The sequence below is a fragment of the Aulonocara stuartgranti genome, assembly GCF_965226115.1.
Source record: "Aulonocara stuartgranti genome assembly, chromosome: 12".
In the NCBI taxonomy this organism is placed as follows: domain Eukaryota; kingdom Metazoa; phylum Chordata; class Actinopteri; order Cichliformes; family Cichlidae; genus Aulonocara; species Aulonocara stuartgranti.
The window spans coordinates 17,075,806-17,100,718 of NC_138948.1; the positions used below are offsets into that span (position 1 = coordinate 17,075,806).

Below are 24,913 nucleotides of genomic sequence, written 5' to 3' on the forward strand. Positions count from 1 at the left end.
AATAAAAATAACTGGAAACCTCAAAGCTGGTTTTAATAGCTTTTCATTGACCTACACAGCGTCAGTCTTCATTTTTAGCCATTATTAATTCTATTAATTACGAACAATAAACTGATAACATTAAATATAACAGTGAAAGGTCCTGCAAAGACATCTGAGGAAAGTCAGTCAACTCACATATCCTATGCATATTCTCAAGTTACATGGTGAGACAGGGGCACAGGCATTCATATACACTATCTATACTGTAATAATCATCTTCTTGCAGTATCACCTTGCAGTCTGCAGTGTACTCGACCATGCCTCTGTTTCACAGTACATTATTGGTTGAATGTAAGTGCTTAAGGTTGAAGTCTGTCTAATATTCTTCCATTTTAGTGCTTTTGATGAAAGGTCAGAGGTCATCTCATTCTGCTTTTTCTAAGTCAGTGCTCCTGTAGATCTGTATTTGTAGTCGGAGGTTCTACCTGCAATGTGTGTGCATAGGCACACTCGCCACACGCTCACACCTCATGTATATCTCTATCATATACTGTAGGAAGACAATCAATTATTCATGTAGGACAAGAGAAACTTTTCTATATTTTTCTTCTTATATGTGAAATTAATACACACCCCGTATCACTTTCATTTCCTGTAACTCGCCTCCAAACACACACACAGTCATTCACTTTCACTTCACATACACTCTCTGTCATGGATGCTTGTATTACACAAGCTCCCTGACAGATTTCCTGATTCATGGAAGGGAGACAAAGATTAGTTTCAAAGGGAACAGGGAAACATAATGAATGTAAACAGTGCTGTACTTTGTAATGGCTAGCATTTATTTAAAATGTCTCCATCCTTTTCCTGCTCTGCTGTCATATCGGTCCTTGTTTGGTGCCAGTAATTTCACACTGTTTGTGCCGTGTTGCTGTAACTCACTTTTATATGCACTTTTGTATTGTTTTTTTCACACAGTGGACGTCAGCCAAATAAATTGGAGGAGAATGAATCCACTATGAAAATGACCAATTGGCAGAAGTGTATGTGGTATAATGTGTGAGGTTTTGATTTGTCACTTTATTAAAATGTCACTTGTGTGTGTGCGTGTGTGTGTGTGTGCAGACACTTAAAGAGGCCAGCGAAAATGCCAGGAAGGATTTCCATCGTGAGGCTGAGCTGCTGACGAACCTTCAGCATGAGCATATTGTCACTTTCTACGGAGTGTGCGTGGAGAGCGACCCGCTCATTATGGTGTTTGAGTACATGAAACACGGTGACCTCAACAAGTTCCTCAGGCATGACTCTCTTCTTCAATATGTAAAATGGCAAAATTTTAAATGTGTTTTTCTCTAAAGAGTTTCTATGAAAAATGAGCGATCAAAGAATTAAAGATTAGGAAGCTTGCGTGTGCTAATCCAGCTTAATCTTCTACATACTCTCTATTAGAGGGACACATGTAAACATCGTACGTGGTTGATACATGGCTGAAAAGACAAATGATACATTGTTTCCCTTGTTTTTTTCTCACAGGGCTCATGGTCCAGATGCAGTTTTGATGGCAGAGGGCCAGACCACCAGACCTGTGGAGCTGACCCAGTCTCAAATGCTTCACATTGCCCAGCAGATAGCATCTGGCATGGTCTACCTGGCATCACAACACTTTGTGCACCGTGACCTGGCCACAAGGTTTGTAAAATACTCTGTTAATGCACATCGTGTTTGCTTGTTCCTAACAGATGCCAGATGTGTCATTAAACAGGAACTTTTATTCTGATCCTTGAGGAATTTATTTAAAACTCATAATGACTGAGTACGAACAATCGCTAATACCACCTAAAAACATCTAACAAGGAGGACTGTAGCTATTAGCGGAACCAGTAAATAATCAGCTAGAGATAATCAGTAAAACAGTCATGGTAATAACCATATAATAAGATATATGGTTGTAGTTTAACACCCTTCATTTTAACTCAGCAATGTGAAACATCTTTATTGAGTCTCACTGTGTTTGTTGTCCAAAAGGAACTGCCTGGTGGGTGAGAACCTGCTGGTAAAGATTGGAGACTTTGGCATGTCAAGAGATGTCTACAGCACTGACTACTACAGGGTAGGTGTATGTGTCGATATCTTTTCAGGCCTTTCTTTCAGCCTCCCCTCCCTCCCTGCTGCATGGGTGCCTCTCTGCTACTCCCCTGCATGGGCATGACTGATGGACGTGGGGGTTTGAGTAAGACACTCGCAGGGATAGGTTAACTCAACAGAAGGAGTTGGAAATGGTTAGCATGTTTGATTAGGTGAGTTCGTGGGGTGTTACATTTGCTTTAAGTAACTAAAAAAGTACAGGTGAAAGGAATGCATTTAAAAAGATCCATGTTCAGTGTTTTTGAGCATTTTTGTGTACTGCAGGGATATTTAGCAGCTTTTCTTGCTGTGCTTGGATAACTCAGGGGTACAAAACAAAACTGAAAGTGTGTGTTTTTCTTTCTGCAGATAATCTGTTACTTTTCCAAAAGGCCAAAATCTAATCAGTTGTATTGATTGATAGGTAGTTGGACTGTCCATTTTTCCTGCCCTTTCTCTCATTCTCTCTGACAAAGCGACACAACTGACAATGACAGAGTAGGAGAGAGAAAGAGGTAGAAGACTGCAAGCATTCAATGGCTAGACAATCGTTTAAAATTTCAGAAAGATAATAATATACAACTGATGGATGTATCATTCAGTGACGGTAATTTTGCAGTAATAATTCATCTTGAACAGAAATGCTCATTGTAGTTATGAAAATCTATATTTCTAACTTGCTGGGAAAGAGAGTTGTCTTTGCAGTTTGTTCTCCTTTCACACGTTCCACATGCATAATTACACATATGTACTTTGGTATAAATTGTAATGTATATGCACTGTATTGGCATGCTGATATAAGAAAACACAAGATATTTTTTTCCTGTTTCTCATTAAAAATATTAAAATTGTCTGCAACTACTGGGGCTAAAAAAAAATGAAGTCAAGTTAGAAGTGCCAGAAACTGCAGTTCCTTTAGTGGCCACTTGAGGCTGCCCACATTAATAGAACAGAATAGAATAGAATTCAACTTTATTGTCATTGCACATGCACAGGTACAGGGCAACGAAATGCAGTTTGCATCAAACTGCATTTGTCTGTTCCCTATTTTCCCATCTGTATGATGATTTCTTTTTTTACAAAGTGCTCTACAAACTGAGATATTGGCTCTCTTACGAGTTAGCAAACATAAACTAATGTAAATCAATTAGCTGCAACCAACGTCTCGTTCTGTACTGGCACAAGATGGTGCTAACCATGTTATAAAAATTGTAACTTTAAACATGTATTAAATCCAGCTTCGAAGTCATTGATAAATCCGTGTCAGTTTTAGGGAATATGGCTAAATTTGAAAGGTTTGTGTGACTGACTGATTTGCCAGCAAAGGCACAAAGTGCTGTGCACAGAAAGAGTAATATAAATAAGAAGATTAAGTGCCATAACAGCAAATAACACAACCTGTTTATTTCATTGTGTCTTGCACAATAAAATAAACAGGTTCTTTGATTATGTATGGAGAACCACTAAAAAAAATGTGAGCGTAAGTATGAAAATGGTCATTTTCAGAATCAGAATCAGAATACTTTATTGATCCCTGGGGGAAATTATTATTTTTAAACAGTTAGTGCAATGCTTTTGGTAAATTACTTGAATTAAGGGTAAAACTGCAGTATTATTATCCAAATGTTTATGAGCCTTGCTATATCTGTGTCTGTGGATTGAAGCTGTACGCTTTATGAGTATAACTTACTAACCAAGCTTGCTACATTCAAAATATGTTCCTTTTCTGAAGGCTTCCTGCCCATCCTTTATATACAGTCTGTGATTTCCTCACAGAAAGCTTCTGATACCCCACAAAACTATAAATGCCACGTTGCCTGAATGAATCTTTTTTAAAAGAACATAAAAAAATGCTATTTTTTCGAGGTCTTTGATAATGACTGTTGACATAAAATCAAAATAACAGGTTATATTTGGCATCAAATTGGTTTGCTGCTGTGGCATTTTTTTGTGCTATCTCTGTGTGACGACACACAGCAAGCTCCCCGCTCCTCCTCCTTCCTTTCACCCCTCCTCAATAAAGCTAAGTGCTGTGGCTGTAGTCATGGTAACGGCAGAGGGCAGTGGCGGTGGGTCTCTTACTTGGGTCTCCAACGTTTCTCAGGAAGAAAAGTAATCAGAGAAGTTCTGTTTAGTATGCTGAAGCAGTAGTGGAGAAATAGAGTTGGAGAAGGAGTAAGATGTAAGTGTGGGAGATGGAGGCAGGAGGGTGGCAAAGCGATGAAAGGAGAGAAAGGCTTGGAAATAAGGGAGAAGGGGGGGGAGTAGCAGGAGAAGAAGAGAAAGAGGGAGGAGAAGGAGTGGGATGCCAGGAAAGAAGAAAACAAGACACAAATAAATATCCAAAAAGAGAGACGAGGCAGTAATAGAGCGATACAGGGGCATACGGCACTGCTTAAGACGACCACAGAGCAGCGTATCAGAGTAAAATGACAAAAAAAAGGACAGAGAGGTAGACAGACAGGAGAAAAACAAAAACCAGAATAGAGGCATAGGGGGGTGGAAGGTAAAACATAGTGATTCAGCCGTATTTCAGCATCCAGGAGAGACAGAGGTGTGTGTGTGAGTGTGGGGGGACGTGTAGAGTGTAGGGACCCAGTCATGCTCTTGCGTCAGACAAGTGAAGATGAGTCATAGAGGAATTGGAGCCCCCCCCCCACAACCCCATGCCTGTGTGTGTGCGTGTATATGTGCAGGGAAATAGATGCAGAGGCGTAGGATTGAAGGGGCTGTGATGACGTCATTGAATCCCCTGTTACACAGTGAACCTGACAGGCGCTTCAGGAGACAGACAGGATGCCTCAAATCAAACCTTGAGCCTTTCCACACAGGCTCGGTGTGCGTGTGTGTGTGGGCGTATGGGTGCGTGGGTGGGGCTCGACTCCAACACTACAGCACATTTATTCATTTTCCCCTAAACTGATTTTATGGCCAAATGTGTAGGATGAAAGAAAATTAAGGTTTCATGCCTGACTGTTTTACGCTGCTGACACGGCCTGTAGAGGAACACGGGCAGTGAAGCAGAGCTGACAAATCTCTGAGTAATTTTTTTGGGTAGTGGGTGGTTTTTTTTCTTCAGAGACAAGTATCGACCTTGTGAAGCACCTGGAGAGGCGACAGTGAAACAGTTATCCGTGATTAAGCAAATGTGCATCAAGACAAAACTGAGAGGATGTAACACAAATTATTCAACTGCTCATTGCTCATGTACATGGCCTCATTGTACCTTTTATATCATTATTACTATATTATTATTACAAAGAAAGAGACCTCATTCACATACTGCATTGGTTACCAAGAAGTTGATGGGGCAAAGTTTTTTTGCCTTTGAACTTGTTGTGAAAGTGTGCAAGCTAACCCAGTCCTATTTGTATAGTTGTGTAGAACTGATTGCAACATCACAGGGACTGAAAAGTCAAAAGTCAAAAGCAAGTAGAAACAAATAAAATGATGATCTAAAGTTTGCATGCTTACATAAGCTGAGACTTCATATCTTCTGGTTAAGAGATTATGTCATTAATGGCTCAACGAGAAAGTTTACGCAATCATCACACCACCCTACTTAGTCTCTGAGGACAACAGCCAATAATTGCTCATTTATAAAACTTACTGTAATACACAAACTATTTGTTTTTGTTTGTTTCTTTGTCTGCAAATTCTCCCTGGATCATTATCTAGAAAAAATTTGAAACAAAGGCCCCTTAAGGTTCTTATCTATATCAGATGTTATGCTGTCCTCGTGTTGTCTAGCGACGACCTAGCAACAGTGACACTTTTTAGCATTTAAGCTCCTATAATGCAGTATTAAAGCATCCCATTGTTTTAAGTTCAAGACAATAACATCTCATTTATATCCACAAAGGCTAAATTATGCATGATATACTACAACACTATCATGTTGCTTAGCAACCACTTTGCAGTGGGCTAAAGTGACCCATTTTTTAACATTTAAACAACATCTGTTGCCCGTTTTTTACTTTTCTCAATGTGATTAAATATATCAGTAAGCAATAGCATGGACAAGCCAAACAATACTGTAGCATGAGTGCATATTAGTGAAGAGAAATTAAATAAAAGGCAAAATCATCATGCCGATTTTGCCCACATTGTTTGCTTACCTGTGTGAAAGCAAAGCCTGTTCAATCCTGGCTGGTGAATCTAACCTGTGATGCCAAAAGTCTTGCCTTTTACTTTGGATTTTGCATATGAATATGTACAAATCTTCTTTGCGAGATTAATCGAATGTTAACACAGACTTTTGCAGGCTTTTTTACTTCCTCATTGTTGTTCTAACAAAACGTCAGTATGTGGCCATTGGGAATTTTGTGACTTGACAACTGCACGTTGAAGAAGTACTACCATCATATTTCCTGCTGGGTTTTTATTCGACATGAGCACCATCACAAAAAATACTTAGCTTAAACCTACATGTCATTGGCTTTACTGTATCTGAGCTGGCCAGGAGAGAACCATCACATGTACTTAGACACAAGCGTTCTTGAGTTTTTTCCATGACAGCAGAGACAACGATACGGTTCCCTGTGTAAGGTGCGAGTGGGCGGGGTTACTCATGTAAGCTCCTCCTACATCAAAATCCCATAATGCCTTCTTTTCAACATGCAGTTGCCATGGATACCACAGCCTCTGGGAGGTCATCACAAAGAACACACATCCCTCCTCTCTGCTGTGTTTTTTCCTCGTCTTTTTGAGGCTTTCCTGGAACACTCAGACAGTGGTCGAGGTGAAATAATGCATATTTATAAGACAGAGACTGAGGGAGACAGGCAGGCGGGCTTAGAGACAGTGAAGGAAGGTGAGAACGATTGAGAGAGATTGAGGGGGAGAGAGATAAGGGAGCAGGAAAGAAGACAAAGACTGATGACGAAGCCACTGACAGCAAAGACAAAACACAGAATGAGCCGATGACAGAGAGAAATGCAGCAACTAGGCGTAGGTAAAAAAAACTTAGAAAGCATGTTTGGTCTTCAGACTGATCCACTGTAAACACGACTTTCTTAATATTTGATGACCCCCTCCTCCCAGTGACAGGAAGACTCAGTCTGAGGCTTTCCTTTCCTGCTCTTTCATGGGTTTTCTCTCCTGTTTTCTATTTAATTCAACCCTGTTGGTGCCCTTTTGAAGTGACTGCCCTTCACTTTGTTCCTCATTGTCTCGCCAATGAATGCACACAAATACACGTACGGTTAACAAACATAAAAGGAGAGATGTTGCGCGGCAGTTCAAGAGGCCCGTATTAATATTTCAGAGCATCAGGGGAAATGATCAGTCATGATGAATAACACAAAAAGACTAATGGATATAATGAAATATATAAAAACTATCAATAGAGTAGAACGGAAAAATCTCCCCAACAAAGCAAGTAATAACAACGCTGCTCGACTTAACTGCAAATCCTTTGTTGATTCACGCATGAGTGATTTTTATTCACAAAAAAACAAAAATAAACTAAAAAACAATAAAACATATACAGAGAAAAATGAGTTTCAGACAGTTTCCAATGAGTAGGAAATTATACAGAGCCATTATGTTCTCATTTTGTTTAATGTTGTGGGCGTAATTGTTGGTTAGTTTGCAGTACATTTATTCTAATGTTAATCTTCCACGTGCAATAATAAACAGAGCTGTGTTTGGTTAGAAATGACATCGGTTTTTTTGTTGGTTTTAGATTTTTTTTAGTCTAAACAGATTATTAACACATCATGTTAGTGTTGTCGCTGCTCATAAAATGCCTTCTTGGCAGTCCCCGCTTTTCTTCCATTAATGATCTGCATCACCATGTAACACATTACAGTCACTAACAAACAGTTTGGTTGTTACTTGAATACACTTTCAGAGGTAGGTGTTATATAAGCTCAGCCTACACCCTTTCAGTTTGCCATTTGAGTTCCTATGATGAACATTAACTGAATAAAAAAAAAAAACAAGTTTGGAAGTTCCTCAGTTATCTGCACGATGGGCAAAAATTCAGAAAAAAAATCGATTTTAGGCTGAATTCAAGAACATTCTAGATTTTTCATCATTTTTATTGCACTAAAGGGTAAGACTGTGACAGTGAAGAGCACAATGCACCGAGGTCTATGAGGGGCCTGCAAACCAAAATTCATTCTTTCACTCATTAAAACTCACATGTATGCATTTTCTAACACAGGAAGTTAAGCAGGAAGTCACTCTTCAGAGCGCTGGATGACTATCCAAATATATTATAATACATTGGACAAATTCGAAGAAAGACTACAGATTCTTTGTTCTTCAAAGGTTTATAAAGAACTCGGTGATCACATTCAAACCTTTACTGGAGTTTTGAACTATAGAAACAGCGATTAAGGGCAGAGTTCAATCGAATAGTGGATTACATTTATTTAATGAGCTCCTTTAAAAATATTCAGTATGTTGATTTGCCATGAATTCAAAGCACTACCAAAGAATTTCAGAACCAGCAGAATAACCATGCGCTTTCCACATGAGGAGGGGAAACCCCTCTTTAGATGTGGCAAAGGGTTATAGTCAACAATGCAGGAATGCATAACCCAGATTAGAGTGGCATTTGTGAAAATGACTTTGGTATTGATGAATACAGACCACGGTCAGTTGGAGACAATAATGACCTACACAGTACATATAGACAACTCTGGACATGGAAACCATCACACTGCTAATTGTCTATAATCCAGCTGTTGTTCTGATATCCAGTTTTCATTATCAAATTATTATGACCAAAAGATTTCATTTTAATTATATCATTGTGAGATCTTTTAGAGGTTTTGGGAGGAAAAAAGAAAATTATTATTATTATTACTCAAATAAATTTCATAAATTCCATCATGGATGGATGATGGATCCATTCACCAGTGTTCATGTTGACAGCAAATTTAGTTTTAGTCATACATTTAGTCATTCACTAAAACATCTTATAGTTTTATTACTCTAGTTGTATTCAAATAAATATCATAAGATTACATTAAAAAGTATATTTTATTTGACTAAAGTATGAAGTATAAGAGTTTGTTGTGTTTTTACCCGTGAGAGTTGCTTCACGTGGTTTACAAAGCATCTTTTTTTCCACTAACATCAAATGTGACGTGATTTCACGAGAAACAGGGAGCACTTCCCAACTTGTCCTTCCTTTTCACAAAACTTAATTTGTTCTGATCGGATCTTGTCTCTCCAGAATATTTACATCTGGTTTATATTTGTTGATGGAAATTTCGATACATTTCATTAAAGCTTTTTTCCTCATGAATTTTTTCCTCAAAAATTTTGGTCAATGATATTAAGGCTGCTTCGTACACACACTCACTGAGATCAGTCATGTAAAACTCATGTTTTCACCTGATCTGGGCACTAAATGGAATTTGTTTTTCAGCATTTAATCTGTTTTTTAAATATATATTTTTTTATTTTCTATCTCTCTCCTCCACTTTTCCTTATTGTCCGATCAACATGTTGTCTGCATTGTAGTGAGTAGGGATTGCTGACCTACATTCATTTACGTGTCATTAGCTAATACACCTGTGTGCCATGAGGATTGGAGAGTGTGTGACTGAGAGGGTCGCGGTTTGTAAACTGTTTACTGATCAAGTTGACTTTTCACAGCAGGCCAAAACAACCCTCATGCCACCAGGAAATATTCCAGCTTTGCTAACTGACCAGTCCACCCTGTGTGTGTCCTCATTAGGATAAGGATCGGTACCCTGTTTGATCAAGCAGTGTTAAGTTTATATTGTGAACTATGCTTAAATTATAAGAGTACAGTTACACTAATGCAGTGGTTCCCAAACTTTTTTTGCTGGGCCCCCCTTTGTTTTACAAGAAAAATGTTCGCGATTTGAAGAACCCAGCACGTGCTCCCGACGAAGGGAAAACCAATTCTGCAGGGGAGACCTACCTCAGCACTTGTGCAGGTGAAGCCAAAGGGCAGATATGCTTCACCATATTTTCTAGTCTTTGGTTTAGAATGAATTTGGTTTGGAAACATATTCAGCGATGCTTCATCTCCTGATTTGCGTTTGTGTGGGCGCCTGTGCTAGCAGTGTCCAAGCTCTGTTTTTTTGTTTTGTTCTATTGGAGCCACATGCTCCAAAAGAATAAGAGCTAAAGCAAGGAATTAAGACAAAGAGTGAAACACAACTGTAGCACTACTGAAATAAAAATATAAACCTGCGAATTATCATAATAGGAGCGTTTTAGGAAGAACAGGTGCTGAGGCTGACTTCAGTTCAATGTGAATGGACTATGCAGTATCTATTATGTAGGGAGGAATATAAGGGAGAGCTCTTTGAGAACACAGCATCACAATAAGACAACAAGAATGTTTTAGACTAAAATCCTGCTGTATTCTGTATGTTGTACACTTCATAATAATAATTTAAAAAAAAACTAAAAGACTCAAACCTGCTGTATTGTGTAGGAGTGTGTATAATATAAGCATTTTGTATTTTATATTCTATATTACGATTCACATTATGCATTGTGGACCTTCTACTCTGCTTTAGCATACTGCATGCAGATGGAGAAATGTAAATGATAAACAGAGAAACAAGGGAGAAAAAGCATCACTGCAAGAAAAATGAAGGCCTGAGCTGCAGAGATGGAGGCAGATATGTTTCCCCAGACGTAAACCTAAACCTGATGGCTATCTGTGTGACAGTGCACATTTTATTACTCTATTAAATAACCCCCTGACTAACACAGAACCAGGCCAAGTGTGGGTACCAAACCATTAATGACACACATAAACCTTAGAAAATGGATTGTGCTATCTGTGTAGCACAGTGGAGTGCAGATCAGTCGCTAGATTCATGTTCAGGGGAGACTAAAGTGAGCGGGGAGGTGCAGTAAGAGGAACAAATCTTGTCAGCAGGTTAAGCTTGCTTTTGATTCATTGAGAAGTTAATGAAAAAGTTAATATATTTAACAATGTTAAAACCCTGAAATCTAAGTCAGCCGTTACAGCCAATCACCATCCTTTTACTTGCAATGTCACCAAAAGTTACGTCCGATTTAGAGGACAGTAAAGTTTTATAGCTTCTGGAACTCAAGTAAAAGTAAACATTATGTTGGATGGTTTTGCTGAAACGTGATGCTGTTGCTCACATGTGCAAATGCTTTCTGTTCTCGAGAATGTGCATATGCTACTTAGTCACCAATGTACTCATTACTTAATGCTTTGCTATAGCATGCTATCTATCACATTTAACTAGTGCAACTCAGTTTGATAAGTGCTTTCCCAAAGTTGCAGCGCCAATCTGCAGAGTGTAGTTACATAAAGGTCATTAAGCTACAGGAGCAACTAATGCAGCATATTCTATCGAACTGACTTTATGAGGGAGTTGGGCTGGAAACCCATGTAAGAATGTCTAAAACGCAGGGTTATTAAGAAAAATCAAGTTATTACAAAAGAAAGTAAAACCTTAACTGTGTGGTATTGATTTGATATCAGTCATAAGTGGAAAATCTTATCAAAAGGTGATAAATGTTCATTATAATTTTAATATATTTCACATGTAAAAACAAAAAAGTTACCTGAAACCTCAGTTTAGCCCAAATATGTTGTTCTGTGACTTACATGCTGTTTTTTTCACTCATGGGTAATTGGTTTGATTTAATGACTTCTCTCTCTTAAAATAGTGATTATTAAAAAAACATTTGGATTTGAGATGAGTTTCTTATCGTTTTGATTTTATTACTTAGTTGCTGAATAAGTCATCTTTTTTTCTCCTTTTGTTTTTCTCAATTTTAATGTCTTGCAAAATAAATAGCTTGGAATCAAAATTCAAACTTTTAGGTAGCATTGGATATCGCTGCTGTCAAACACTATTATCTGTTATCGCTATTATCGCCCTTTCGTAAGTATCCGGAGGTATCACTCGTCCATTTTTTTTCTGAAAGTCATGCTTTGCTCGCACTCTGTGTCTGATCTCCCTGATTTTTCAGTCAGAGAGTAGATTTAGTCTGTCATCATGCTTGCTTGTGTCTTTATATTCCTCATTTTTCATTAGGATGTGGTTTCTGAGTCTCTGAAGATTTAAACTGTTACCTTGAGATTTAAAGGGGGGGGGGTTGGATCCACCTTTAGACTTCTTTTTGCTTGATGTTGGCGTAAGTGAAAACATTTTGTAACAGGAAAAAAATCTAATAAAAACAACCTGTTATTAGATGGAAAAAATGTGAAAATATTTCACCTGTACACAGTGCGTAACTTTAGCCAAGAGCTAATAAAGAAAATATAATATATTACGTACAAGTTTTGTCATAAGGTTATTTTTGCACCGTTAAAGGAAAAAGAGAGATAAAAGAAGAGGGATTAAAAGAAGATTCATTATAATTTAATCAATTTAATTAAATTAATTAAATTCATTAAACACATATGTATTCATGACACATTTTCATGTTATTCTTTTTTATCTTCATTGTATCACTGTAAGTAATGAGATGGCAAAATCAGCTGTTCATAAACACCAAATAAATTAATTTAGCTGTGGTTGTTTAACTGATGTGATCCATGTGTAAGCTCAGCTGTATATGTGTGCAGTTGTTGTTTAAGGGGATATGAAGCAGTTTATATAAGGCGCACTGTCGATGAATCTGTTTTCATACAGATCAGATAAGTCAAACTTTACTCAACTCATTCTTCATGGTTCCTCCACTTCTGTACCATTGATTTGTTAATGTTGAATTCTCCTACAGTTGCTCTATTCCCATGTTGTTGCAGTATATTAATGACTAACCTCATATGGGGCGATCGTGGCTCAAGAGTTGGCAGTTTGTCTTGTAATCGTAAGGTTGCTGGTTTGAGCCCTGGCTCGATCATTGGTCATTGTGCCCTTGGGCACACCATTGCCTACTGGTGGTGGTCAGAGGGCCCGGTGGCGCCAGTGTCCGGCAGCCTCGCCTCTGTCAGTGCGCCCCAGGGCTGCTGTGGCTACAATGTAGCTTGCCATCACCAATATGTGAATGTGTGTGTGAATGGGTGGATGACTGAACGCTTTGGAGTCCTTAGGGACTAGTAAAGCGCTATACAAATACAGCATTCATCCTCCAGCTTCACTGTTTATGTTATGCTAACATAGCTGTGTTGCTAGCGATCATGTAGCACATTGTTATATACCAGCTAGTCCAACTTCAGTAACCTACAAAAGTCACTGCTGTTTAGTTTTCTGTCTTCATTTATGTTGGAAGTGATATCAGAGCTGTATGTTTTAATTTTTTCAGAAATCACTCAGTCAGAACATGCTATATCATGTTTAGGTTTAGGTAACTAGCAAAACTAGCGAACTAACTTCCCGCTAACGCCGTTAAATTGAATAAATTTAAATTCTAGTGGTACGGATGAAGTCATAGAATCACTCTGATTGATATTTTTGGATAAAGTTCAAAAATAAAATCATCTATCTGTTACACTAACCTGCCATAAGCGACAAGACATGTACCACATTCAGATGAATGAGTCTGATGATGTTTTGTCTCCAGATTTATGACATTTTAGTAATGAAGACTTTGAACGTCCATCGCTTTATTATCTCAGCCAGAGTTAAATGATTTAATGTAAGATTTGTATCTGCCAAAGGAAGCGTCTGACTTGTTTGGGTCTAGATTCAGTGAAAAAGCCCTCCTGGCTCCAGGAACCAAATTTTCTTTTTATAGGCATCGCAAGAAGGATTTTATTCCATTCTTTGAAATGGATGATGCCATTATTTGTGTTGATGGTAAAGGTCTTTTGGGGGCAACGGGTTGTGAGTACTGTTACGGCCCTAGCCTCTCTCTCTCTCCTGAGGGTGCCTGTGTGGGCGTGTCCCACTACCTCCCCTGCCTGAGATGCCACCTTTCCCTCCTGTACAGCTGACTCCCATCAGCAATTAAGGGTATTTAAGCCCAGAGCAGGGTGAGCTCTGGGCCAGAGTGCCATTTTGTGTGGGTCCAGCTAGTGAGCTGAGTGTCTTGTGGTGTTTCCAGCTAGTGAGCTGCGCTTTCCTTTTGACTTTTTGCCTTACTGACCGACGCCTGAGTTTTGTTTGTTTCTTTTATGGTGATAACGGCTTGTCCGTCTCTTTTAGTTGAATTACTTCAATAAAACTGTTTTATTTAACTGTTTTGCCTCCCTGACTCCTTTTTCTGACCCGGTCACTTTTGTTACTTCCCCCCCCCCCCCCCCCCCCCGCCTAGACCCCCCCCCCCCCCCAGGGGAACGTAACAGTACAATGCAGTTGGAGTGGACTGTTCATCGACAAGTAGAGAAGCCAGCGTATATTAAGTAATATTGTTTACTGGTATTTTTGAACTTAAATTTAAGGTCAATTAATGTCAGATATATTCTGGCAAACAGCAGACATTTTATTCCTTGATGCAGGGCGGGGAAACAGAATATAAGATGCTTCTCAGCTTTCACAATCCGACCGTACTTCATACTTTCTGTGTGTAACTGTGTCTCTGTGTGTGTGCTTTCAAAGGTTGGAGGTCATACCATGCTGCCCATCCGCTGGATGCCTCCTGAAAGCATCATGTACAGGAAGTTCACAACAGAAAGTGATGTTTGGAGCCTCGGAGTTGTTCTCTGGGAGATCTTCACCTATGGAAAACAACCCTGGTACCAGCTCTCCAATAATGAGGTATACAAACTTTTATTATAAGTGCAATAGTTTCTTCTGCAGGTGCACGAAGACGTTTGTGATTCACAATTATATAAACGACCTGGCTTAATAATTAACATACTTTTTGCAGTGTTTTTAAATTTGTTGAGTGATCACCAAGTCCTGGTAATTCCAGCATTAAAGTTAAAGTAACAAAAGTTCTGTAAAAGTTGCCTTGGAAGCACCTTCTTTTTAATAAGTGATGCTGAACAAGCTGTTGCAGCCCCGAGATATGATGAAACAGCCCTTCAGTAAAAGTAAGGCTAAATATTTGATCTGTTTTGTGTGCATGTTTCTCATAGGTATACACCGAGTGAGTCTTTTGTTCTGCGTCATCTCCTCACTCACAGAAACTCAGTAAGAATGACTTCATGACATGGAGCAAGCTACTCGAAAGAAAGAGAAACAAAACCCAGATGAAAAATCTGCCGGGGCCGTTTCTTTTTCCTGAGTCTAGCAGAAGTGTAGCAGTTGTTAGACATCGCGCCTTTTAGATTTTTTAGATATTAAGAGTATTTTCTTGATTCCTCTTACTTACTGTATAATGAAGTTGGAAGTAAATGGCAATTTCTTAAAGCCACACGTGGTAATATAGACTTTTTCTAAATAACATAATTTGTTTTAAACACTCAGATGTTTTGAATTTCCAGAATTGACAACTGCCTCTATCAGAAAGCTGTGGAAAATTAAAATAAGGCTGAATTGTATGAATGACTCATTTTAAAATGGCTAAACAATCTACTTGCTCAAATTCAATCAGATTGTGGAAACAACAGCAACTCCCTCACACAAAGAAAATCAACTTAACCCAGAATTCGAATCAATTTTCCGGAAAACACAGCAGTGTCACAGCCTTCAACCCCTCGTCTTAACCTTAGCCTTACCAGCATGAACCCTGGGAGAGCCCTTAACTCTGGTTACATCCAAAAAATTAACCTTTAGCCCTTTCACTGTCTTCTTTTACCCTTTATGTCTGTCTATCCTCTGCTGTATCACAGCTCACTCGCATCGTGAATGAAATGTGATGCTCACATATCTTTTACACAGGATTTAAAGTTTTGATTGGGTCCTTTGTAATTTTAGATATTGAAATACTGCCTGTGCTGACTACAAACAGTACAATCACCTGACACTTTGTTAGGTACACTTATTTATGGGCTTGTTAATGTAAATATCTAATCAGCCAGTCGGCCGCTGCAGCTCAATGCATTTTGGCATGTAGTCATGGTCAAGATGAAGCTCAAACTGAGCATCACAACTGCTGATCCACTAGAATTTTTCTAAGGGATCAAATAGAAAACCAAGTGAGCTGCACCGTTAATGCCAAAGGTTGGAGCAGAATGGCCAGAATGCTAACAACTCAAGTAAATGCTCATTACAACTAAAGTATGCAGAAGAGGCCTCACACAACACAACACATTGTGTTGTTGATTTGGTGCAAACTACATGAAAGCATGGACATATCCTTTGTATCAATGATTTAGGCTGCTGTGTGTCAGGTAAGGGTGTGGAGGATAATTTGTTGGCACACTTTCAGCACCTTAACATCGTATAAACACCACAGCCTCACTGAGTATCGTTGCTGACCCTGTCCATTCCTTTATGATCACAATGTGGTGATCTTCTGCCTGCTGATCCCAGCAGATAACACATCATGTCATAAAGCTCAGATCATCTCAAACTGCTTCCTTGAACTTGACAGTGAGTTCATTGTACCCCTGGTGTCACTGACCTCCACAGTCACCAGATCACAATCCAATAGATCAACTTTGAGATGCGCTAGAACAGCGGATTCACTTCATGATTGTGCAGCTGACAAATCTAAAGCAACTGTGTGATGCTGTCATGTCAAAATGGACCAAACTCTTTGAGGAATGTTTACAGCACCTTGTTGAATCTGTGCAATGAACAATTAAAGCAGTTCTGAAGGTAAAAGCAAGGTGCATCTAATGAGTAGGTGTTTACACATGCATGTTGTAAATCTGACTTTCCCCTCACGCTGGTGTAGAGAAATTGCAGACTTTGTCTTGAAGACTTCTCTGGCATATTATTTCTCGAGTTCAGTAAATAATTTATTCGCTGTGACATTTTCACTTGGCAGAGCAGATGCTCCATCATCTTAACTGGAGTTTGAACACTGAATTTATTTTTTCTGATTTGTTCTTTACTAAATGGGACGGGGCTTCTTCTCACAATTAACTTGATGCTTGTCTTTCTTTCGCTCTGTAGGTGATAGAGTGTATAACCCAGGGCAGGGTGCTGCAGCGCCCTAGGACCTGTCCTAAAGAAGTGTATGACCTGATGCTGGGCTGCTGGCAGAGAGAGCCACACATGCGTCTCAACATTAAAGAAATCCACAGTCTGCTCCTCAACCTGGCCAAGGCCTCGCCTGTGTACCTGGATATACTGGGCTGAACGCAGAAGGAGGCTGAAGAAGGGTTTTAGCTGTGTGTGTGCGCGACATGTGTGCATTTATGTGGGGATGGTCGCTGAATGTGAACGCGAATGCATATTTGTGGTTGCGTGCATGTGTGTGCGAGCTGCAGGGTGCGAAGCTCATACAGGTGTGCGTGTGTGCAAGGTGCCGCTGTACAGGATGTGAAGCTATTATTAAACTCTCAAAGGCAATCAAAAAATTCCTCAACTGATCCCCGATCGCCTCTTTCTTCCCTGCCGATGTCCTCTCCTTTATGCATTTCCATCCCCCTTCCTTACCGAAGAGACATTTAAGAGTAATTTAACTTTGGAGTAAAAAGAAAAACAAAAAAACCCAAAAAAAACAACAGCATCTCACTTATTTTCAAATGCTTTAAACTGACTGGGGCTAAACTGATGAAACCTAATTTAAAGGACTTTTAAATGACTCATTCCCTGCTGCCTGTTGGACAACAGGACTCGTTTGAACATCCGCAAATTTCGAGGAGACGTGGCGAGGGGAGGATTTCCGGAAGCTTCGATCTTTTGCGTGTAAATATGAGACTGGCGAAGGAAATGGCTCTGAGAGATGTCGAGCCATAAAGACACTGTGTTTTCCCCGCCCACCCTGTCGGTTTGTCTGTCTTTTTGTCTGTCTCTCACAAATGCATATCAGTATTAATGTCTGCGTCCATCCAACAAGACTACACAGGCAATGATTAACACGTTGGTACACATACAGTAAATTGCGTGTGACCAAATAATGACTGGAGAAAAAAAACAGTAAACAGAATCTGCTTTCCTGTCACACAAAATTAGGAGATGTGATGAAAAGATCATTTCTGGTCGGCCAATTTTGCTGATGCAAAAAAACCCCAAAACAGCGGCAGCTGAGGCTGATCTGAAATGCTGTGGTGACGGAATAATTCAGGAGTATGGCGGAGGAATTGTGCGATATTTAATCGTGAGTAATACAAATGTAAAAAAAAAAAGTGTCTGATCTACATTAGCTGCTCATTATCCGCTCTTGTTCTGTTGTTTTACTCAGGCCTGTACTGCACTGTCATACAGCACAGGGTAACATGAGGACTACTCCCCCAACCCCCTAAAGTGACAGATGCTTCACCTTGTGATGTCAAGCGCTCATGTCAGAGGTCAATTGATTCATTTGTCCACAGCTGTCCAACAATCGCGAGATCATGGCGTTGGGGAGGGAGGCGTAAAGGTTGCCTGGGGAGGCTCGGGGTTTGAGTGGTCAGATGACGGTCAGATGTGTGGGTGGCGGCATTGTAGAAGGTGTGGTTCATTTGGTCAACCCATATTAAATCATCAAAGCTCTCAGCACTTAGACATCCTTGAAAACCACATCTGCGCTACAGGGGATGCACACGAGAACACACACACACAGTGTATACTTTATCCCATCATCCTTCCATTGCTATATCCTCACACACACACACACACACACACACACACACACACACACACACACACACACACACACACTGAAAGTCACTCAAAACTGTCCAAGAAGGAAATTGAATTGTGCATGTTTTATTATTTGAGCGGTGCAGTGCTTTAGCCAGGCCCCGTGCTCTGTAATGGTGTAATGTATATTTCATTACAGCCTAATGGGCTCCATTAGCACAGTCTCCTCACAGACATTCAAGACTTATTGTTTTACGGCCGAGAAGCAAGGGTGGAAGGATGGAGAGGATAGAAGAGGTGAAGGAGAAGAAAACAAAAGTAAGGGGCCCGGAATGAGGAGCAGCAGAGGGGAGAAATGGGAGGAGAGGTAATAACGCATGGTGGGAAGAAATGGAGAGGAAGGGAGAGAGTTCAGATCGGAAGCAATGGGGTAGAAAGGAGAAGACGATGGGAGTGTGACGGTACGGATGGGTCATGTGGAGAAAGATGAAGGAGGAAGAGGAGACAGTTGAGCGGAAAGGCAGAGGGAGAGAGTGGCGGAAAGAGAGGTGTAAATGTCCCCGGGGAGAAGGTGAGCGCGAACATCCCTCATTACTGTAGCCTGCAGATGTTCTGTAAGCCACAACTTTAACTTCACGCTCTCCTCACATTCCTACAGCTGCCCTCAACCACATTTTACACACATGCAAACTTCCTCACACACATTTTACTGGCAGTCCACCAACAGCTTAAACCGAAAATAAACTCAATAATGTACCACACATCCCCATTATTGAGAACCACTTCACTCACTTACAGTACAGCTCAGATATCTGAAAGCTTACAGACGCACTGTATATACAGCATCTCGTGCATGCAAGGAGACACATTCTGTGTTTGTTTTTTTGCATTTTACTGGGGCATATTTATCCTTTACAGATATATGAGGTACAAAAAAACTAAAAAAAAACAAAAACAAAAAAAAAACAGTCATAATCACTGCGGTTTCACTTACAGCCATTTTTAATTCGATGTCTTCTTGTTTATTAACAACAGCACTTGATGGTATTGGTGTTTGTGGATTTTGAAAATGTTGATTTTATTGATTTCTAGTATTATTATTTATAAATTAAGAAGCATTTTGTACATTTCTTTCTATAACTGAAGTTGCCTTTTGCAACTACAACTTGACTGAAGTTGAACGCTGGTTTAGTTGATTACATTTTAGCAAGATAATCTTGAGTGTATATGTATTTTTTATGTCAGGCTCCCTCTAAACAGTTACTATGCCTGTCCTCTTCGTGCAGCCCGCTGCACAACAGGGATGGATGTTTCATCAGTCCGTCACTTTTCTAGATTTAGCTCGACATATTGCGAAATTATTGTCACCTGTCAGCGCTAAGTGTGAGGCTTAATGGAAGAAGCATCGACAGTACGCACTAACAAGGCTCTCAGAATCCATCCCTGCTGTACAGTCAAGTAGAGTTTGCACTGAGTGAGCACACTCGCAAACACGTTCAAAAACTTGCCACACAATAACTCTGTGCAATAACAGAGGGCATGGTATGTGAGGGCCTGTGTGTGAGCTGGAAATAAAAGAAAACCTAACTGTGAGAAACCAATGCAGTGCGTATGAGAACGCCTCTGGTGTCAAAAGAGTAGCGTACGTTGAAGAAACAAGTTCAGCTGGCTGCACCGTGTGTGCACGTACCCGCTGTGTTTCCTTTTCTTTCTTTTTTTAACAAAGTAATGAACTGTGTCAAGTTGGACAGCGGTGATGTTTTGATAGTCGCTGTGAGAGGAAGAGGCTGTGAGAGAGGTGTTTGCTAAGACGAAGACTGGTCAGCAAAGATCGACTTCGCGTTGATGCCTCACATCACAGAGATTTCAGCAAAGGGGAGACGATAAAAAAATAAAGGGAAAAACAACAACTGCTGTATGACCAGACACCTCAGACGAGGAGGGACTGACAATCACAGACTTCTTTCTCTCTCTTATTCAAGTGACCTACTGTAAAATAGACTATTCAACCAACTTTCCTCTTCTATGCTGCCTATACTGTATGTGATAGTCTTAAACTTTGGTCTTTAGAAGTGCTACTTTTCCTTTTTTCTTTCTTTCTTTCTTTCTTTCTTTCTTTCTTTCTTTCTTTCTTTCTTTCTTTCTTTCTTTCTTTTTGTAAAATGAAATAACAGCAAGAGGAATGAACAAAAATACAAATGTACAAATGTGAATAAGCTGCTGAAAGAAATAAGCATCGCTAACTACTGTGTCCCAGACTGTGTCGGTATCTAGATTGTACTATTTTCTTCCTTTGTTTTTGAAGTAGAGGGCAGAGAAATGGGAAGCTGCACTGGACTCACAAATACACAAGATGACATACAGCAGCCCCCGGGATTCAGAGTGATGCTTGCACATTCTCTCGGGGGGTGTTTGCGTGCGTGTCTGTGTGTGTTTGTGTCTGTGTGTGTGTGTGAAGAAGGCTGATTGATGCCAGAGTGAGTCAGGAGGGATCTGGAGGCTGGGTTTTAGACTCAAGTTCAAATGCAATGAGATTCAAGACGAGAATCACCGATTGATTTGTTGTCGCTGTTCACCAATTCATGATAAATAGCTTTCCCCAGTCGTGTAGGACTGTGGTGTGTATTATGGCAGCTAAGATTTATGGAATCAGTCAATTGCTTTATTTATGACTCCAAAATCAGCCTTCTTCTCTACGCAACTTACTAAAGCCTGGTTTTCACACAGGTATATCAGCAATAGTAACTGATATTTTCCTTTATTGGTTCTCCTCACTTTAACGTAGTTTGCGCTGAGTTTGGGCTAAACCACGTGACTCAGTGGACCAAAGCATATATCTCATACAGTAGATACACATCGCAACTTTGAGTATGCTTTGATCCATATCACATTTAATCCCTTCTCTCTCTCACAACCCCAGCATCACAGTCTAAGCTAATAGAGCTAAAACATCTTAAAGGTCATCTCTGAGATTACTTTTGTGCTTGGATGCTTCTGGAGCCTGTACGCCCTGAAAAACATAATACCACAAAAACTGCTTTGCTGCATAGAAAAAAATAGCATTGAGGAAGAAAACTGTGATTTGCTATATGCAGTATTTTTTATTTATTTATTTATTTATTTTTTGGTATAATTTTTGGGGTTCTGTGCCGTTTGTTTCTTGTGTTGAGGAAGGTTTAACCACTGCTATTGTGGCAGGAGTGGAAGAAAGAGAGGATGTTTTTTGGATTGTCAGAATTTTTAAATGGGATGGTGGACAATATGTGTATGGAAGATGTGTTAAAATGTTACTTGTTTGCCTACAGATGCTCTTCAAAATGTAAGAAACGTGTATTGCAAAGCACACAATGTTATTAAAGCTGGAAGTGTTCTGTCTGATCGAGATCACGAACGTTTATCTTTGCAAGCAGTGTTTTGGGTTTTTTTTATTGGTACTGGAAAGAAAACGTCTGGATGTCCACATCTGTGCCCTGCTGGTTCAAACACACACACACACATTAAATTCACACACACATACAGACACACAAACACACATAGAAACACAGACCAGAGGGAACTTGTACAGTCATACAGTTGCGTGGTGAAAATGGTCATAGTGACTCATGATGGTGATGATGGTGATAATATGACTTCTCTCTGAAGGTGGACCAGTCTGTTGTGATATAGTGTAATTAATAAAAAGTGTTATGTCACATCAAAGTTCCTGCAAGTGATTATACGGACATGTTATACACATATGTGTGTGTGAGAGAGAGATGAATTCAGAAGTACTCAGGCATGCTCAAGGCAGTGTAAGAAAAGCAGAAAAATATGCCCAATTGAATTGAGTGATAGAGCTCGAGTGTCCGAGTGATGCTTCATCTCTCTCGTTCTATTAATCCCAACATAAATCCAGCGTCTTTTAAGGGAGAAAAAAAACTTACTTGGTTTGCAGATTAGAAGCAAGCCGAAGGCTTTTGTGGGGAATTGTGCGAGCAAATTGGACAGGAGCGTGTGCCTAAATCCCTGATGCAATTAGGCAACAGCTGAATTAATATCTCCTTTTTACACAGAGCTCTGTCTACAATTTATCTTTTAATAAAAATGTCGTTGGGAAGGAAATAAGAAATGCAAAAATTCACCTTAGTGTAAGTGTGTGTGTGAACTGTGTGTGTGGGAGATACTTAGACTTAGCATACTGCCTGGGTAAGCAACAGCCAGGTGCTGCTGATCAAATGAGGTTGATTAACTAATCAGCAGCAGGTATTTCTGCTTTTCTAGTCTGGAGCATTCAGGTACTCAATGCAACAATCTTCCCAGGAGTGGCATTCCCAACATAGTCACTGTAAAGTCAGACTATGAAACTACAGAAAAGCCCAAAAGCTACATCTCAGACTATACATGCCCCAGCTAGCATGTTAAATGTTAAAGTTCATGATGCTACAAAAAAAAAAAGACTTGTTTGGAAGGGTTATAGGAAAAACCATCTTCTTTCTAAGAAGAACATGGCAACTTTGCATGCTTAAGGTTTGCACAATTGCATCTAAACAAAAAAAAAAAACAGCTCTCTGGACAGCTCAGACCAAGCTGGACATGTTTGGTCATAATGCACAGCACCATATTTGGCGAAAACCGCACACAAACACCTCATAGTAACTGTCAAGCACGATGATGGAGAGGTGATGATTTGGGCTTGATTTAGGGCCACAGGACTTGTGCGACCTGCAGTCATTGAGTGAACACATTTGACTCTAGAATAATTTGTGTGACAGCAGATAAAACTTCCCCTAATCAGGTCGTGTAGCAGGACACTGTAAATCCAACACAAATCTACAACATAACGGGTGAAAAAGAAAAGAATCAAGGTGTTGAGATGGACCACTGTAGGTTTGTGTGAGTATAAAGAAAGCAGCTTGTAGTTGAGAATTTCTGTGTTCAGCAACCGAACATCATAAATAACACTGTTAATTAATGGACTCATAAAGCACACATAGGTCGAGCTGTAAGGATGACTTTAAGACATCTTCTGTATGATCGTGGACAACGCACGCTTATGTAACGCGTGTGTGTGTTGCGCTTGATGTTGGCTGCATTGTGCTCTGGTGTGAAACAATGAAGCAGCGAGGGCTGGATGTCTGGTTCTTTAGTGTCGACTAACTGAAACAATGAAATATAGAAAACAACAAGCGGCGTGTGTGCTGTGCGTCTGTTAGGCTGGCTCCCCGTGCCCATTTTGGAAAATACTTTGAGTTGAGTGCACATGCTCGTCTACACACACACTGAAAACACACAGAAAGGGGATTGAAAATTTTAAAAAGGCATTTAATTAGCTCTAATTACATCAACTGCCACACATAACCTTAATAATTATGGTCTTAACAAAGATAACAAGAGCGGATTCCACATCAGTAGGTTAGTAGTTTCCTTGAGTAACTAATTACACTAAAAGGGAAAACAAATCAAGTACTACCAATTCATAAATTCAATAGGCTGGTCTCCATGTCAGTAAAAGGTGATGTTTAGGATTAAAAATCACTGTTTTGAGGAATCTTTGAGGAATATTTTGGTAAAATAAAAGAATCACATTTACTTCTTGATGTCACAGGCCGGCTCATAGCCAATGAAAAGTAGGCGAGATGAGGACTTCATCCTGCAATACGTGTGTTTTTTGAAGAATTTAACCATTAGTATTGGCAATTAATTGATAAGTTGAGTTCAATTCAAAGTAAATAGCCTGCAATATTAGAGAGAGAACCCCAGTCATCAGGAAATCCCCTATAGGCAGAACTTTGTGACAGTGGAGAGGAAAAGCATCCTTTTTAACAGGAAGAGACTTCCAGCAGAACCAGACGTGGGGAGGGTCAGCGACTGATTGGTTTGGAGATGAGAGAGAAGTGGGGCGCATAAAGAGACCACAACCCCAAAAAGGATGCAAAATAAAGAAGAGAGGACAAAGGTTAAGGCCATGCATTAGTGTCAAATTAATGCATTGGAAGGGGGGGAAAAAAGGAAAACAAAAACTTCACTGCATCATGGGAAGTCCCCCAGCAGCTTGAGCCTGTAGCAAGAAAACCACAGGATCTTACATGAGAAAGGGTATCTGTCATTCTGTCTTGCACTTTTCATTTTGAAACTGGGAACCACAAGAAGTGTATGCTAGTGTCGTCCAGGGAAAAATAAATAAACCAAAACCAGGAGCGGTGGATCCAACACCTTCCCAAGCATGTTACTGCAGTCTTGGTAACCTCTCACAATGGAAGGGTGAGAGCTCATGATGCCAAACAATCAACCAGACAGGAAACCACCCAGATTATTAGCCACTGGGGGGGAAAAGG

The 24,913-nt window shown here is 39.8% G+C and overlaps 1 protein-coding gene across 1 annotated transcript in view; it reads left to right on the forward strand.

Moving 5' to 3' along the window:
- The window catches only part of ntrk2a (neurotrophic tyrosine kinase, receptor, type 2a), a 106,430-nt gene extending 84,113 nt beyond the window's left edge, over positions 1-22,317 (forward strand). Inside the window, exons 15-19 of the mRNA XM_082554569.1 lie at positions 1,111-1,283; positions 1,519-1,674; positions 2,011-2,095; positions 14,577-14,735; positions 16,986-22,317. Coding sequence (XP_082410695.1) covers positions 1,111-1,283; positions 1,519-1,674; positions 2,011-2,095; positions 14,577-14,735; positions 16,986-17,171 — 759 coding nt within the window. The 3' untranslated portion in view covers positions 17,172-22,317. The remainder of the gene's footprint in view (positions 1-1,110; positions 1,284-1,518; positions 1,675-2,010; positions 2,096-14,576; positions 14,736-16,985) is intronic.
- Positions 22,318-24,913: the final 2,596 nt, after the last annotated feature.